We start from the raw sequence: 12,669 nt of genomic DNA, 5'->3' as shown, positions 1-12,669 counted from the left end.
GATGAAAGGATTTTCAGTTTTGGGTGAACTATTCCTTTTAAATCTTACTTTGAATAATCTGCCATACACAATAGCAGATTGAAGATGCCACAGAATTTTCCTGTGACTGCAAAAAAGGGACAAGAAGACAGCAGGTCAGCATGGTCAGTTTTTATTAGAATTTCTGTATCAGTACCAGAATTTGTGTATTGAACCATTCAACCTAAGTTGTCAGAGTGTTTTGCAAGAGTCTGTTGAGGATTCAACATAAAATCATCCTGCAAACCTTGATCGCTTTAATATTGACACAGCAAGGCCATGTGAAACATTGACGTGTTTAGGAAACTTCTATATTTTTTTATGTAAAAAAGGTTTTCATCTGTAAAACACAGGTTCCATTTCCAGGTGCACAGGTGGCTCAAGGTAGATTAAAGAAATAAAATAATTTTATTGTAAACTTTTTTTACAGAGTTCAGATTCACAATTCTAAGAGTAAAACAGTTCTAGCTTCCATCTCTTCTTATGATGCTTAATCAGGACCCCTTGATGTCACTGTACTGATAACACAGTCACACAGGGTACCAATGCAGATGTGGAGGAATGTGGAGGAATGAACGATGGACAAAGGAATAAAAGGAGGCCATTGTTTGCTGAGTCCACCTCACTCAGATTTTTGACACAGGGGACTTTATTGTATGCAGGTATGATAAACTGATAGACTGGGAATAAACAGAAAGTAGGGATGGTATAATTAGTAGAAAGTAGGAACAGGTGCTATTGATGGATGGAAACATACTGTGCCCCATTGGGAAAATCCAGCAATCTCAACCAGCATGTGGCTTCTGAAAAACAAAAACAGTCACATGAGGGAACACAAACGCATCACAGGACAAAGTCTTCATTATGCAAGATATTTTTGTTAGAAATGACTTAAATGTCATTGTTGAGCAATTACAAGAACGTGTTCAGAACTGTGTTCATGCTCTACCCTGATTCACTTTAGTAGGCCTATCTAATGCCATTACATACTCCGAGGCAGTGCAAGCCATGTTTTTATGTTTAAAGAGTTATTATTTCAATGTCCTTAAAATTACATTTCATGCAGTGTGTAATGCTGCTGTGTAAGAATGTAAGAACATGTCAAGTCGTAAAGCCGAAAGTGAACGAATAACAAAGTTATTGGCTTGGAAAAAAGGAGTCGACTCTGAAATACACGAACGAGTCGTCTGTCATTCTAATTTCAGTTCCAGGTCAGATTTGCATGACTCCATGTTATGCCCGCCTACGTTCCTTTTGCGACACTGCATGGCGTAGACCAATCATAGCAGACTAGACCATCTGACAAATCAGATCAGAGTTGGTTGACAGAAAGGAGGGGATTAGGCAGATGAATCGCCGAACGAATTAATTGAGTCACTCAAAAAGTAAGGTAATAATAACTTCATATTATTAGAAAATTAAAGTGTTTTTACACCGTGTATGTACGTAAACTTGTTGTTGGACAGTCCAAATAAGAACCTTAAAAATTACAAAATATTTAGTTAAAATAATAAGTATATACAGTACTTTTTTAGCTTTCTTGGAAAATGACTAATCGATTCGCTAGACTTGTTGATTGGGTGGTGTCATGTAGCACCTTTAGAAGGAACCCTGGAAAGCTGCTATGCAGGTCCTAGTCCAGGCTCTTGTTCTGTCCAGACTGGACTATTGCAATGTGCTACTAACTGGACTTCCTGCTTGCATGACCAAACCTCTACAGATGATCCAGAATGAAGCAGCAAGAGTGGTCTTCAATGAACTGAAGAGAGCACACGTCACTCCTCTCTTCATTAAGTTGCATTGGCTCCCTATAGTCGCTCGCATCAAATTTAAGACTCAGCTCCTGGCCTACAAGACCACCAATGGTTCGGCACCCCCTTATCTTCATTCACTTATGCAGACTTATGTACCCGCCAGATCCTTACGCTCTGCAAACGAAAAATCTGAACCTTCTCTGGATCGGTTCCACATTTGGGCAATGATCTGCCTGCTGCTACAAGATCCGCAGATTCTGTCGCCATCTTTAAGAATCGTCTGAAAACACATCTCTTCCGTCTGCACCTGAATGATCATTTCTGATTTCTATATCTTTTCTACAATATCTAACAAAAAAAAAAAACATGCTTAGATAAACAAAACTTGGCTCTGTACAATGTAGTAGTCTTTGTGAGACATGTTTTATTGCTCTTGCGCTTTTTGTTGTCCTAATGTTTGACCCAATTGCATTGCATTGTTTACCCGACTTGTAAGTCGCTTTAGATAAAAGCGTCTGCTAAATGACTAAATGTAAATGTAAGCCTCGATTTGATTTTGTCTAAATAAATAAACACACGGAGGATTGTATGACATTTCACAAGTGAACTACTCCAAGAGCCTACGACCTCCTCAGAATGAAACTTTTATCCCAGAACCTCATCAGAATTACGGTCAAATCTCAGAAACCCCATAGAACAACAGTCATATCATTTTCCATCGGGATGGAACATACAACACTCACATATCTATCAAAAAGGGAGATAAACCGACTACCAACAAATTTACATTTGACATTTATGCATTTGGCAAATGCTTTTATCCAAAGCGACTTACATTGCATTATCCTATACATTTTACAGAGGTATTTGCCATCCCCTGGGATCGAACCTCAATTTGTTACAACGTGATGGAGATGGAGACATGAGTGAGTAATTTGGGAATTTCTTTTTTTTATTAAAACATAATAAATAGCTTAAATAATAAAAGTCTTATAAATATTGATAATACATTTGTCTCCAGTATATATTCTGTACTGTAATTTGCTTTTGTAAATCATATTACCACAATGTAAAGCAATACAAAAAAAATCATTTGGTGACATGCTACTGTTTTTCAACACATTTTCACTTCACATTTTTTACATTGAATGCTTTTTAATTTATTGTTTATTTGCGGTTTCTTTGAAAGGTTTTAAAAATGCCGCCTTCTAAACGGTGTGTAGTGGTAGCTCAGCCTTCTGACATCACCAGTTTCCTCCATCAAGACCAGCAAGATTTTGGGGTTGATTTTGAACTCACCAGTTGTGGTGTTTTAAACAAGCTTTAGGAGAAACCATGAGCAAATTGTCATCATTGGGCAATTTTCTCCTAAAAATCATAATCTCAAAACGAGGTTTGGAACAACCACTGATCTCTACGTCAGAAACACGTTGTAACCAATCACATCACACTGTTGATTGAGTTGATCAGATAGACTGGACCAATTTGCATATTCATGATTGTGCCTATATTAAAAGGGTGGATTTAATTTGAAGAGCATGAAGAAATTATTTTCACTATTAAAGATATCGTTTTGATGAGCAAATATGCAAAATGATTGATAATAAGTGTTTAAATTGCTTATGGCAACACTACTTTCAGTGTAAACACAATGCAATGCAAACTAAAGGTGCCACTCTGTGAGCAATATTTGCATTTCTTAGTCCTGTTTTTACCTGAAGTGTTGGGCTATAAAGACGGTATTCAGTTTTTCAGTGGAGTTGGGCCATCACACACATTGTAACCGCAGTTTTGATCCCACTCTGCCACATCGAGGCTAGAGAACCTGTAGATAGCGTGATCCTTTTGTATGATTATCCAATGTATACTCTTTCAAGGACGTGTTCAGCCCTTTCGGTCAGGATGACTTCAATACTTAATAAAGCGATATTAAATAACTGAAGAAAGTCTTTATTAGCCAATTCTAGGAAAAAGATGACATGAGTAATAAAATGCAAACAGTGAGATGCCTATGGACCAGCCGGGCGAGTTTGATGTTTGGTTATATGGTTGCAACAAACATACCGAAATGTTAACCTTTCTTATACATTCTCAAAATCAAATATGGTGTTACTTTGATGAATAATCTCTTTTTTTCTGTCTTCTCTTGTGACTAGACCTCACGACAAAATAAAGCAAAAAAACGATGTGATGCCATTTGAGTTGAGGAAAATGAAGTTATATGATGCATTCGCTTCTTTTTCAAACATTTGAAAAAACGGGAACCACTGCCATTGGAAGAAAAGAGTAGTCAGAACATTAAACGTTGTTTCCCATGAAGGTCATAAAGCTTTCGGACAATAATGAAGAAACTAATCAATGTCTGAATAGTCGTTTTTATAAGAAGAAGCTGCTGCGTAAACCTCCTCCAGGATCTCTATATGATAAGAGAGATTTATCCATCATACATTCACTGGCGCGTGTGTGGTTTCATGTGTCCTTGAACATTAAAGCAGGGTCAAGAGACAAGACACGATCAAAGAGTGAAAGGGAGAGCATTGATAGATATAAGAAGATTTGAAGTATTTGACAGTGTCTGTGTTACACATACTTGTTTAATAGCGTTATGGACATTACAATAAGATTTATAATCAGACAGTTAATTTCACAGTTTGTATTCCTATTTTGTGGAAGATCTGCTATAGAAGGTTTCAGAGCAACAACATAAATGTTATGTGGCCCAAAACTTTCTTCAGGAAGACCTCCTCAAAAAAATCTCTAACTGTTGATCAGTTAAATACAATGAATATACAATAAAATATGAATATAGATTAACAATAAAATAAATATTTACATTAAAACCAAACACAGACCAGAAGTTAACGTCTGGCCAAGCATGTGTGTCTGATGAAACCGTCTATTATACCATGTATTAGGCCATTTGTTTTTATAAATAATTTTTGCAAATAAAAGTTAATGTTGTCATTTACTCACCCTCATGTTCACCTATAACAAGTTTTTCTGGATTGTAAAAATATCCTTTAACCCTCTAAACTGTTTTTTTGTTGTTGTTTAGCAGTTATATATTAGCCATCATGTGATGTATTCAGTATTTTAAGTATGCAGGTCAGCAAGGACTTTATGCTGCTGAGTGCAAAACAAATAGCTATCAGTACCAACAGTATTAACAAACTTATTTTTACCAAACATTTGTATGTGTTACTTTTAGGTAAACCTTGTGTTGGTCCTTTTCTTTCTATATTATTTATTTAACTTAAACACAAAAATCATTTAGAATGCGTTAAAAACGCTCCCATGTCATTCAAAACCTGTATATGACTCTTTCTTCTGTGAAACACAGAAGATATTTTGATTTGTTATCAACATTCTTCAGAGGAAAGAAAGTCATGAAGGTATGAAATGAAATGTGGGTGGTTTTGCTGAACTATCCCTTTAAGTACCATTGTTAAAAGTACCATGGTAACACTGACACATCTGATATATTTTAACAGGTAATTGTCATTGAAAAATGTCACAACTTCTCATCATGTTGTCATGTGTTCAGCTGCTAAAGTTTCTTCTTCTAGCCACTCATTTTCTCCACTCATTGTTCTTAACCACTGGAGTTAATCCCAACAGCGTAAGCAAACACCTTACTGTAAATGTTTGAAGTAGCTTAGAGGTGGCAAACTTTTGTCATGTAATGAGCTCTTTGTCAAATATTTTTCACTTAAATAGATTGCAAGCAACATTTTTGAATAGCTTGTCCAAAACTGGTCTCCTGTTTGCAAGACATTCTACATCACTTCCACATCTAATGTAAATATAAGTACACATATAATTTCTTTTTTATCTTATCTAAAACTTTAATTTTTCATAACTATAGAGTATATTATACTACGTTGAGGTGTCACAATACACGTTATCGTCAATGTTTGTGATAACTGACAAATAAATTAATAATAATAAGTTTGATTATTAATATCATGTTATCATTTTACTACACATATGATGTAATCGTCAAACATCAAGGGCCAGTATTTGGTTGATACTCCAACTTTTGCATCCATTTAACTCTTCCTCTGCCTACTTACACTTATATTTCTAGTATAACTCACAGTCCAAAAAAAGAAAAACAAAACAAACAAATTAAATATCAATTTGACTGATATCATTATTTACAATTATTATTTAAATACGGATCATAATTTAGAATGGGGAATAAAGCCTGAATAAAGTTAACAAACCATTTGCTTACAGTAGAAGTTACATATCAGGATTTAATTCTCAATGAGAAACAAAAGCATATGTTCATTCATAATTACCACATGAGTTGTTGCAAGATAAAATACTCAATCAAACTGGTTTTGGACATAAATATTATGGATTTCTAAACAAGTGTGACTCATAATAAGAAAATGTTTTGGGTAATAAAAGGATTTTTTTTTCTTGGCAAGACTTTCTCATCAGTTCACGGATCACACAACTTCATAAGCATTAAACAAATAGATATGTAATAAAGTTGAATCTGTATAGCTACTAACAACAAAGGTTACATGCAATAAAGAGATACAAATATTATTTAAGTCATCCACTGTCGGTGATGTGGTCGAGCACAGATCATTTTACATACTGTACATTTGCAATACAAAAGATAAATGCTCTGGTTTATTTTTCGCAATGTCACAAGAGGAATCCCTACCTTCAAATGTTTTTACAATGTTGGAAAAACAGTAGGATTATTTCTCACTGACTGTCATCATCATATATAAAATAAAGATATAAAAAATATGAAATGCATTTAATGACTGTGTGCTGTATCGATATGCTTAACATGGGAGTACAAGTTGACATCTTGAAATGTAAAGACATTGTTATAGAAAGAACATTTCTAACACTGGATCTAAAATATATTTTACATCACATTGATGTTTTCATCACACAACTATAAAAAATCACACCTGCTATACAAAAGCTCAGACTGGACACTTGTAACCTGTATGCGTCATCTTAGCAGTAAGCTATATGTAATGAGATCGCATTAATGCAAATGCCTTTGCTTTCAGTGCGTGTAGTGATCTTTCTAAGCCATCTGTACACGGTCAGAATGCAGTGGCACACAAAATTCCCTCAAGCTATCACATTATGTTATGCAAAGGTATTATCGCAGAGAGCCTAATTTAATGCAAAATTAGAGACATATGACACAGGTTGTGTGTTTCTATGTGTGTGTGTGTGTGTGTGTGTGTGTGCGTGTGTGTGTGTGTGTGTGTGTGTGTGTGTGTGTGTGTGTGTGTGTGTGTGTAAGAGAGAGAGAGAGGGCTGCTGAGAAGAGAAAAGCACATTCTGATCTGTACAAAAACCTTCCTTGAATTGTAAAGAAGATGCTCTGAAGCTCAGATGCGATCATATAGTCCTCAAAAGAGAGAAACTCCAGATACTAGATGTTAACTGTCGTTCAAAACACTGCACAAGTGTGCTAGCATAAACCTGCTCAAGAAAACAAAACAAAACGGCAGCTTTACAACCTTGCTGCTATTCTCTACTGCCTGCACTAATATGTATTGTGAAGGGTAGAAACATAAATAAATGTGAATTGAATACGTTATGCATATAATAATAGATACTGAAAGAGAACATGAGGATATGTAGAAATAAAACAGCTTTCACTGGGTTTAATACTGCTATTCGAGATATGCATCTCCATGCACAACATCAAATATGGTTATATATGATTATTTATATGTTGTACAAAAACCTTTTAATTCCTTTTAAATACATAAATAGAACCACAGGGCGGAAATGTGACACCGGTATTATACATCACACATTCAAATAAATGTTTAAATATTGACAAAATTATACAAAATTATAATGCATTTTATGTGTTTTATATCATCACATATAGGAAAGTTTGATCTTCAAATATCACAATTGCTTTTTTATTTTAGAGAAAACAAATCCTGAAGTCAATCTATGCCCAGTGATCTTATTTCATGTTATGGTTCAGCATTTTTTTCTTGATCCTCGCAAAGGATAAAAATAAATAATAATTGTTGAATAAGGCTGGGTCAACCCGCAAATATACCAATAAGGCAGAAGCATCTGGTTAGATTTGAATATATAACATAGGTTATACTTTATTTTACAGGTTACAGTGTAATTATACACTTAGGTAATACAAATTAACTAGATGTACATACTAAAGGGTTAGGGTTGGGATTATGGTTTGGTTTAGGTTAAAGTTAAATTACATTATTTATAGTAAACACTGTAGTAAATACATGTAACATGCGTTACAAGAGCACCATAAAATTATTTTCTAAGATAAGTACTTTCATGGTTTTGTCTACTGTGTAAATACTGTGTGAATATCTATGAATATTTTGAATAGGTAAAAATGTCAAGAATTGCACACATTAGGCACCATGTAGGAAATGATTTTCTACATAAGCAACATAATGTATGTACAGATCCACATAATTTATTGTTATTAAATTCTATTTAATCCCTTTTAGAGTTTTTTATATTTAGGGTTTGTTTGCATTCAGTACACAATTTTGCATTTACTTACACCTTGGCTTAAAAAGTACTGTATAGATATAGGGAAATACTGAAGTTTTAATGGACCTCAACTTTTTTCATCAGCTTGTAGAATCTGAGACTAAAGTAAGTTAATGTCAGATGGGTTAGTGATGTGGAGGTAGTGTACACTTGACCGTTTGTGCCTAGACTGTTAGCTATCACTGCACCTCTGACAGCAGTTCCTGCACTAATCTGTTTATAGCTGGTAAAATGTTCACATTTGTGTTGATAATATGAGCAAATGGCAGCAGATGTGAGGTCAGTGAAATAGCTTTATATTCAAGTCTCTTGAGACCCATTTCAGATTAAAGCTAGAGGTCTCTTCCATTAAACATTAAACATGCAAACGGTGCCACTCGGTGTTTGGCTGCCACTTTTAAAACAAAGCTACTCACAGAAAAACCATGCGCACGCCAAAAAAACTGTTGTCAAAGTTTTGCGAAACATTAATAAGTGTGTGAAACAATTGTAAATTCCAACAACATTACACATAATCATACTATATAATTTATCAATCACTAAACAAATATACATTTTAGAATGACTTGAAATTTAGTAGGCTACTCTCCATTTCTGCTCTTATCTGTTATCCACGTTCTCATTGTCCAACGTTTTGTTTAAATGTTTCGGTTTAAATCTTCTCTGTCCTCATATTTTCGTAGTATCCCCATTTCAAATATAGCTAAAAAAAACTTAAAACACTTTTAATGTGAAGAAAACTAGTGAAGTAAATAAACGCATTTAAATCTTTTATTATCGTACACCATTTACTACACATATAAACACTAAAAAGCGGACCGAACGTATAAATATTCAGCTCACGAATGAACATACGGATATTTCAGAAACATAATTTTATAATAACTACAAATAGGACATCCAATCTGAAATATAACCATTACACATATCAAAAATTACCTTTTTGCAGTAGTATTGTTCGAATCCCAAAGCTTGTACGAGTAGTCTGTTTCTCTGTCTTTATAGCTTTTCATTTATCATAATAACAACAAATAAGAAATGTAACCTGCCTAAATAACGGGCGACATCGACCGCATGTCCTGCACGACGAATTGCAAACTCGATTTTACAAAACTTACTGTTATTTGTAAACGTAAGAAATGTGTGAATTGTAAAGTGGTAAAAGCGATTAATAATTGTGGAGATGATATTGTCTGCGAAGCGCCCTGTGATCTACAACCTATTAGCATCATTTCGTCCATCGAGCTCCATTAATTGCGCGTGAATGAAAACTTGCGCGGAAGAATAAGATTTTGGAGAGGCCTGCCAGATACTTGCTCCTCTTGGGAGGACCTTTCACCTTCTTAACGGTAGGTACGCAGTACTTAAAGGCTGCTTTTACTGCGGTGGGAAGCTGGGACCTGCACCTGCTTTCAGCACAAAATGGTCGACATCAGCAACATGCTTTTTAATGCTTCATCTGTGCAAGGTTTCCTTAAACTGCAGAATTTGGTCATATTTTAATACAAGTAAACTATCCAACAGGCTAGATTAATTGATAATCTAGAATGATAAACAATCAGGAAAAATAAACTGAATACGCCATTTAATTTCTTTCTTACAAGTTGCTTTATTTGTAATTTAGTAGACTAAGTATTATGTATAGACAAAACATTACTGTAGGTATTTAAAATTGTATTGTGAGGCATGGAACGATTTAAGGTTATAAAGTGTACTGTATTTTAATAGAGCAACAAAGCAATACGCTTTTAATGGTCTTTTGTTACGCATTATTTGATTTGTGTCGCTTTATTCATCACAATAATTAAAATAACATGTAATTCCGGTGTAAAACTGTTTACTTTGTATTTAATACAGGTTTAAACGTCACAGAGTTACGTGTGTGTGGTAAACTCTGTCTGGTCATGCATAGGGTCTTTTCCCATAAAGAGAGATTATTATGTGCAACTTTATCATCAACGGATTATGAATTTTAAATCTTCTTAAAATCTTAAAATATGCCTCGCATTGATACATTATTTACACAATCGTCCTCTAAATTAATAAAACAGAAAGCCATCGCGCCGGTTTTGAATCGATGTGTCCTGCTGCTTGGTTTGGGTGCATTTCTTAAGAAACACGTATTTAAATCATGCCTTAATATCTGAGTGTTTTACGCAAGCATTGTTGCGTGCGTTCGCCTTGACCTGAAATCCATTCAGCGTAACGCAGCAGCAAATTGCGCACTTAGTAAAACTGTTTTCATATAATTGTCACACATTTTATCTTTTTTATTTTACAAATTAAATTCTGGATCATTAGCTTGTGTCTGTTGGGATACGCTAAAATGCACGCCGAGCTCTTTCTCCTTTAACTTATTCCGGACACATTGTTGGGCAGTTGGGTCTGTGAGACGATGGGTCAGGACCTCAGCTCTTACTCCAGCCCCTCTATCCCCTCCCTGACCCTTGATCCATCAAGCACTCGTGTGGACACATGGGCTTCTCATTCAGTATGAGGCTTACATTTGGGTCCTGATTTAAACGAGCTTGTTTGAAAAAATGAAAATTATTGCAGTACAAATTAAGTATAAAACAAACCGCGGATAAAGCGTCTACATTTGACGGAAATACAATTTGTTTTGATGGCTAGATAATGACCAACATCACTTATAACGTGTAAGTGTTGACAGCTCACACAAAGCAAAACGCAAACAAAATGGCACGAACCTCATATACACTTGCACTGTAAGTAGTTGTTTATGTACCTGCTGTGCTCATAGATTTGCTGGCGCACTGACGCGTAATCTGTTTAACTAAAAGTTTGGTTTTAATAAAATAATATTCAGCACGCCAATATATGTTATTTTTCACGTTTGACAGTATAAACAAATATTCTGCACATTTAAAGACATGGGACAATGATAGCCAGTTCCATTTATAGACACATGCGTTAAACAAAAATGCATGATTTGAATGAATTGAAATTACATCTCAAAAGCCAAAGGCATTACACAGACCGTCATTCATTTTATTAAACTGATCAGCCACTGTATGTAAAGTTTGTTAAAAGTTTTATTTTTATCTGGTACACTCATTACGCGCGGGTACACAGCCTGAGACATTTTGGGAAGTTTATAGATTCGCCAAATCATCAACATATAAATGCAAATTATTTAGCCTAAACACCACAAACACGCCATCTTCATTGCAAAGCCATTTAAGTTTTTTAACAAGACAACCTGTTTCAGTACCTGAGAAAATGCAGTCCAGTATCGTAGTCCCGTTTTTGACCAAAGATAGCATTTGTTTCTTCCCCATTACAGGATAAGATACAAAATAAATGTGTTGTGCATTCTGTTGAGTGAATTTCAATACTTGAAATGGTGATCGGTCAGCCGCTCATCCAGCAGTTTCTCCTGCAGCAACAGAATGAGGCGGCTGCTTGGCCCTTGGTCATGCTCTCTGCCTTAATATTGCGCAAGGTTGAGTGGCCCTCATTTACCTAATGGATCAGGCGCCTAAAGCCTTAGATGAGTTTCTCTCTCTGTGAGTCACAAACCAAACTACTGCATGTGACCCATCTGCTCTCGGAATCAACCCAAATATACCCAGAATTAAATATTGCGTTTTGCTAAATGTTTATTAGTGTTATAGTGGGGAGGCTGAAAGTTGCTGTTTGATGGCGATGTAAGTTTACAACAAATGTGATATCGTGGAGACCAAAGCCGAGACCGTGAAATTTCACCTCGAATGGAATAAACAGAGCTCGTATTTTGCATCTATAAAGTCTGAGATCAGCATCAAGCCACGTGGTCATATTGACAAGAGGTGTGTACAACGTGACTGATGGATGCGAGCATGTAGATATTCGTTGCGAGAAACTTAAAAGCGTCACAAACTTTGGATTGTCTTTGTTTCCTAGCGTACTTAAAACCAGAGTCGCATGTATGTCAAAATGAGAGCTAGCAAAATAAAGATGTGAATGTTTTGGAAAATTACAGATGTGACTTTCTAAAATCCTGTTATTGATAAAGTCACACATTAGGTTACAGTTTTTATCCTATCCACATGAACCAAGCTTTTTTATTCATTCTTATAGATAGGCATATGGACAATAATTGTTTACATTTACATTTACATTTAGTCATTTGGCAGACGCTTTTATCCAAAGCGACTCACAGTGCACTTATTTGTTTAGAAATTGTTAACATCCATAATCTGAGTGATTGGGTTTAAATATTACTTTGTATAATGGCTAAAAGCAGAATAAAGGTAACATTTACCTTGTAGACCTATTCAAATTGAACAAAATGTTTGTATTCAAAATTTGAGAGAATTACGTACGTGGATCTTCTTGATATTTATCACGTATT

The 12,669-nt window shown here is 35.1% G+C and overlaps 1 protein-coding gene across 1 annotated transcript in view; it reads right to left on the bottom strand.

Annotated features, from left to right (window-relative positions):
* Positions 1–407: 407 nt before the first annotated feature.
* Positions 408–12,669, bottom strand: part of kiz (kizuna centrosomal protein) — a 71,320-nt gene continuing 59,058 nt past the window's right edge. Inside the window, exon 15 of the mRNA XM_056767409.1 lies at positions 408–821. Coding sequence (XP_056623387.1) covers positions 731–821 — 91 coding nt within the window. The 3' untranslated portion in view covers positions 408–730. The remainder of the gene's footprint in view (positions 822–12,669) is intronic.

The sequence above is a fragment of the Triplophysa dalaica genome, chromosome 15 (assembly GCF_015846415.1).
Source record: "Triplophysa dalaica isolate WHDGS20190420 chromosome 15, ASM1584641v1, whole genome shotgun sequence".
Lineage (NCBI taxonomy): Eukaryota > Metazoa > Chordata > Actinopteri > Cypriniformes > Nemacheilidae > Triplophysa > Triplophysa dalaica.
This window is presented reverse-complemented; position numbering and strand designations above follow the sequence as displayed.